This window comes from Primulina eburnea, chromosome 16 (assembly GCF_022965805.1).
Source record: "Primulina eburnea isolate SZY01 chromosome 16, ASM2296580v1, whole genome shotgun sequence".
NCBI lineage: Eukaryota > Viridiplantae > Streptophyta > Magnoliopsida > Lamiales > Gesneriaceae > Primulina > Primulina eburnea.
The window spans coordinates 23,103,736-23,110,481 of NC_133116.1; the positions used below are offsets into that span (position 1 = coordinate 23,103,736).

A 6,746-nucleotide genomic window follows, 5' to 3' on the forward strand; every position below is an offset into this window, starting at 1 on the left:
AGAAATAGATATAAGGTTTTTGATTTTTTTTTGATCATGCGACTTATCGGTTTATCCAATCGACGAACCGACTTCAGATCTAGGGTCGTTGACACGAGGTCTTCGATTTGAGGTATAAATTTCATAGTTTTGGTGATGTTTGAAATTCGTCGATTTTTGGAATAAATCCGATAAATTGTTAAATCATACTGAATTGAAGATTATTGAATAGTGTATGATTTTAACGAAGAAGAGATGATTAAAGTGATGTTATTGTGAATCATTCTCAATTTATTATAATTAGAGAATTTTAATCATTTGATTGAGATTGAAAAATTATGTGTCGGTTATATATGTGGTAGAATAACTGACAAGAAACTAAGTTTTGAAGTCGGAATTGAATTATGTTCTGATTTCGATTTGATATGAATTTTTGAAGTTTCAAATGATATTTGAAACTCATATTAATGAGTTTGGAGTATGTTATTGATTGGAATGAGTATGTTATTGATGTAGATAAAGTATTATATCAATATCTTCAGGCTACATCAACTGGAAACGAAGAATTGAGGTATGTTGCGACCGGGTAACATACGACATGTATCTGTATTATATGATATATGTTGGATTGATTGGATTGGAATACGTGTCTATGTGCCTATTTGATGATTTGATGTGGCATACATGACATTGAGATTTGAGTATCGATGTACAAAATAAATGTTTTGTTAACACACATTGTTTGATGCATACATCGATACATGACATACACATTGAGCTATGATCCTTGGATACCTTGATATGATTGGATTGGATTCCGGGGTTTGTGAACACAATCGATATGCCGGTATTATATGACCCGTAAAGCATAGACAATTGTGGCCCCATATGATTGGATATGAGATGTGGGATTTGATGGCGCTTTGCCGACGCTATCATACGTGTATTCCCATATCGGCCGGTGTGCCAGCTCGAGCATTGATTTGATTTGATAGCGATTCGATTGATTCTGACATGTGCTCAGTGGATGGGCATCTGACCTGATACCTCCACGACATACATGCATTGCATACCATATATCATTGTTTAGATATCTGTGGTATATATGATTGGTTGTTCCATACAGAGCTTTGCTCACCCCCAAGGGGGGCTGTTGTTGTCTTTGTGTGTGGACAATAGCAGGTACTCCAGGATATCAGGAGACCGGAGAGGGTACTTCTGGAGGGAGCCACAGCTTGGGCTGAGGTTTTATGTTTATGTTTTGTTCCCAGTATATATGTATATGTATCTATATACCGAGGCATCTCCCGATAGGGGTGAGTATTCGGTTAATTCGGTTACCGACCGAACCGAATTAACCATAACCGAACCGAACCGAAATATTTATCCATAACCGAACCGACCGAATTAATTTTCATAACCGATGAAAACCGAACCGAATTAAAATCGGTTAATTCGGTCGGTGACCGAATTAACCGATTAGTTTAGAAAAAAAATTGTGATTTAATTTTAATTATATATGTAATTTTTTTTAACATTATAATTTACACAAATGCATAAAAACATAAAATCACACACATCACAAATATATAAGTTTTATTTGAACACAATTAATACATATTATATCGATTTTAAAATTAAAAATTAAAATATTTATAAAAATTGATAAGTAAAAAAAATTATTAAATAATAATATTTATTATATCGGTTAATTCGGTTAACCGATTTAAAAATTTTGAAAACCGTAACCGAACCGAATTAACCGATATAACCGAATTTTTTTAATTTGGAAACCGAATTTCCGAAATAACCGAACCGAATTTCCGAATTGGCTCAGTTCGGTCGGTTAATTCGGTTTAACCGAAATCTTGCTCACCCCTATCTCCCGAGGATATGATATGTTTGTATGTGATTGGTTTTGATTACGTGTGGGCGTGTTTTATGAGTTGAGATTAAATACTATTTTTAGTATTAAAATAAAATGACTTGGGCTCATTGTAAAGAAAATTTAAACTCGTTTTCCGCTGTGATTACTTAACCCTAATCAGATTGCATTGTAATAACGATTAGGAGCTAAGGGCCCCACAATTTTTCTGAATCTTGATGGGAATGTCAATCCCTTCATTGGTTACACCATCATCATTTTCAGTATACTCTCCTGGCTCTTTATTTGATTCTGCCAGTTCAGGTGTTGTCTCAGGTGTTACAACACCGGGGGCAACATCTGTGTTAGGCAGTGTCTCACTTACGTTCAGCAGCCCATCAATATCATCCTCGATTGTTTTTCCCGTCAGATTTGCAAGATCATCAAAAACAACGTTAATAGATTCCATAGTCGTCCTTGTTCTAAGATTGTACATGAGATATGCACGACTATTGGATGAATAACCAAGGAATAAACATTTGTCACTTTTAGAATCAAACTTTGCAAGATGGTCTCGATCATTCAAAACATAACATACACACCCAAAAACATGAAAATACTTCAGGTTCGGCCTCTTTCCCATGATAATTTCATAGGATGTCATAGTAGAACCACTCCTTAAGTACACACGATTTGAAATATGACATGCTGTGTTTAAGGCCTCGGCCCAAAATCTTTTTGAAATATTCTTTGAACTTAGCATGACCCTAGCCATTTCTTGCAGTGTCCTATTCTTCCTTTCGGCTACTCCATTTTGTTGAGGAGTCTTAGGGGCCGAAAATTCATGAGTTATCCCTCTCTTTTCACAGAATGATATAAAGTGTGAGTTTTCAAATTCTTTACCATGATCGGTCCTTATCTTACCAACCCTCAGATTATGTAGATTAGTAATCTTAGCATGTAATTTCTTAAAAACATCAAATGTATCGGATTTTTCTCTAAGAAATCTTACCCATGTAAAGCGAGAGAAATCATCCACACAAACACATGAATACTTCTTACCTCCAAGGCTTTCCACTTCCATTGGACCCATAAGATCCATGTGCAACAGTTCAAGACACCGTGTTGTCCCAAAATGTTGTAACACTTGATGAGGAACACGTGTTTGCTTACCCTTTTGACATGCACCACAAACATAAGGAATTCCAGAGGATAAATTAGGCATACCTCTCACAGCATCGTACTTACCAAGATTCTTTAGTGTCTTGAAGTTTGCATGACCCAATTTTTTATGCCAAAAATTTAATTCAGTCACCTTTGAATGATTGCATACCAAGTCTTCCCCAAGTTGATAGCAATTGTCAGCAGACCTTGTACCTGTCAAAATACAAGTATTAGTATTATCAAAAACTTCACAATTGTCTTTATGAAACTTAACATATAAACCATCATCACAAAGTTGACTTATGCTTATTAAGTTTGAGTTAAGCCCTTCGACATAAAGCACATTGTGTAGACTAGGCAATCCATCAACATTCAAGGTTCCTTTGCCAGCAATTTTTCCTTTTGCACCTCCTCCATATGTCACATGACCATTCCGTAGTTCAACATAGTCTATCAAATGGTCCTTAGAACCTGTCATGTGGCGTGAGCAGCCACTGTCAAAGTATCATATTCCTGCAATGTTAGTCTTTAACAAAGTATAGATAACAGAACATTGAATACTAGCCTTGGGTACCCAAACCTTTTTTACCGATGGTTTCCTGTTGGCAGTGTTGCGCCGAGTGTTGTACAACACCTGTGGCAACACCTGTTTAGATTCCCATCTTTTTTAGTCATCTCTAAGTTTAAAACAGTAGGGTTTGATGTGACCAGGTCTAAAACAGTAGTGACAGTGAAGTGACGTTTCCTAGACTTGGACTTCTTGGTAGATAATTGCCTCTTTGATGGAGCACCTTTACCAATGTGTGGAACATTCGGAGTTTCAGCCTTTTCCTTGACAAAGACAGTTGGCTTTCTTTCAGTATTGGATGATTCTCCAATTTCAAACAGGTTATTTGAATAACCAAGTCCAGTTTTGCCATTCTTTCCATTCATCAGAAGTGAATCAAGTTTAGATGTACTTGAATTAAGCTTAGCAAGAATTTGAGTTGCTTTTTCAAGCTCCTCCTTGACTTTGCATAACTCCAGATCTTTCTTGCTCAAGATTACTTCAAGTCGTGATACTTGAGACTTCAACTCAGTGTTCTCTTTGGAGAGAATTGTATTCACTTTGTTTCTTTTGATCCAGTCTTCATACAATTCCTCATACATTGTCTGCACACTTTCCAGGGTAATTTCATCATCATCTATTTCTTGGGTTTCAGACTGACTTGATTCACCAAGTGTTGTAGAATTAAAACATAAAGAATTTGAAGAGATGTTGCGACCAGGTATTGCAACACCTGTGGCAACACCCAGAGGATTGATTTGCATTAAGCGTTTCTCCTTAATCACAGCAGACAATGATATGTGTTTTTCAGATTCATTTGATTCTTGGTCGTCATCAGACTCTTCATCACTCAAAGTGACAGTCATAGCTTTGTTTCTTCGAAGTCGATTGGCACACTCATTGGCATAATGTCCATATCCCGAACACTCTCTACATTGCACTGAATCCAGATTTCTGACATTTGATTGGATTTGCAATTCGTTTTTTGATCGAAATTGTCCTTTCATAGGAGTAAACTTTTGAGCTTTTGCAAAAGTGGTGTTATTGGGCAACTCAGATTTTTGTCCAATTTTCTTCTTTTCTCTCATAGTCTTCAATTAATCACCAAATTTCTTAGTAAATAGAGAGATCGATTCTTCACCTAAATCAGACTTATCCACCTCTTTAGATATTTGAAGGATTTCATCATAAGATTCGGTCAAGGCTTCAAAGGCTATTGTCTTCCCTTTATCCTTCCTTTGTAAATCAAGATTCATCTCAAAAGTTCTGAGAGAACTCATTAATTCATCCAGGTTGATCGTTGAAGTGTCTTTAGATTCTTCAATAGCGCAAACTTTGACATTGAATCTCTCAGGAAGAGATCTTAGAACCTTGTTCACCAATCTTTCATTTGGTATGGGATTTCCTAGACCATGTGATTCATTTGAGAGTTGTCTCAACCGGCAGTCATACTCAAGAATAGACTCCTTGTCCTCCATTCTCAAACTTTTGAACTTTGATGTCACCATCCTTAGCCTAGTTTTACGCACACTTGCGGATCCTTCACAGTGCTTCTGGAGTATCTCCCAAGCATCTTTGGCGCATACACAATTGGTGATTAAATTAAACATCTTTGTGTCAACATATGAAAATATAGCATTGAGAGCCTTGGAATTAAAGTTTGAAGTTTGCACTTCATCGACAGTCCATGTACTTTCAGGTTTGAGCCGTGTGTCTCCATCAGCATCCTCAAGTTTTGGTGGACTCCAACCATCAAGTACACGTAGCCAAGCTCTTTCTTCAATGGATTTAATAAAACCCCTCATCTTTACTTTCCACAATGCATAGTTTGATCCATCCAATACGGGAGGCATAAAAACAGTATTTGTTGATCCTTCCATAATTCTTTTTCACTCTGAAAACAAAACAAAACAGGATCTCACTTAGTAGCGTCGAGTGGAGGCTCTGATACCAATTGGAAGTTCTGTTTCCACAGTGTATGTGTGAGTTGAGGGTGAGTGTTGTGTGTTTCAGAATATAGGTGTTGTGCGTAGGTGTTGTAACACCCACGACAACATGCAGCGGAAATTATAATTTTAACACACCTACACGTAGCTGGAATAATGATAATAATACGAGAGACAAGATATAAATTATGCACAAGTATACAATACTTGTGCGGTGCCTCAGGGCAAAATAATTCACTAGAAAAACTTGTAAGTTTACAAAAACCAATACTAGTGAAAGAATAAAACAATTCCCTTATAAAGACGAGTAACAAATTGCATCCTAAACCTCTAACAAACCGTATCACCAGTATACAAGGGATGCATCAACCGAGAAGTAAAAAGTCTTCAAAAATCAACACACTAATCAACACAATGATTAGGTGTTGTCGTCATCGGATGTAAGCACTTCTCGGCAACACTCAAAACAGTAGTACGAGATGGCTTATTTCTCGAAAACTCTTCGAACTTCTTCGTCTCTCACTTAATTCTCTTTGCCCGTTCTCCTATTAGAAAACACACCCAAGAGTTTTATTAGGAAAAAACTACTTAAGGTATAAAGATCTCCTATCTTAAAGATATTGAGATTCCATATATTAAAGATATTATGAGTCTCATATCATATTCCAAATCTACAAGAGATCATATAATTATTTTCATGTCTAGAAAGGCAAAATATTAAAGATATTAAAACGGAAAATATATCAAGGAATTTAATTCCTTTCAAACTCGATCTGTCTGTTCAATTAAGCCGATAACAATGTAGGTTGATCATCGTACTTGTAGTCTTGTTTAGTTCAGTTTAATAATTTGTATTAATATAAGCTTGAGTTATATCAGTTTAGTTTGTGATCACCAAAACTTATATATAAATTTTTCCTCAACAATTTCTCTCTTTTATGTCTAAACTAAGGTGTCTATTATAAATAACATATAAGAGCATATATTAATGTGAAGAAATAAAACATGAAATTTGTTAGAGTTTTATCTTCTGATTTATCCTTTTTTGAACTGTTGATGAGAGATGTGACCTAGTTTCTGTGTGCCACTTGAGCTGCAATGATGATGACCACGACCACTACTACCAGAACTTCCACCATGTGTCTTCCTATGCTGAGATGACGAGGAAGAACATTTAGATTTGTCTATTTTGAGTGTGTTTAAGTCTTGAGTGTATATTCATAATCTTGAGGACTTCAATAATCTA

At 36.0% G+C, this 6,746-nt stretch overlaps 1 protein-coding gene across 1 annotated transcript; it reads right to left on the reverse strand.

Annotated features, from left to right (window-relative positions):
• Positions 1-4,651: 4,651 nt before the first annotated feature.
• On the reverse strand, positions 4,652-5,434 carry LOC140816124 (uncharacterized). Its single transcript, XM_073175191.1, has one exon. It carries the CDS (start codon positions 5,432-5,434, stop codon positions 4,652-4,654), a length of 783 nt encoding a protein of 260 aa, XP_073031292.1.
• Between the last annotated feature and the right edge of the window lie 1,312 nt (positions 5,435-6,746).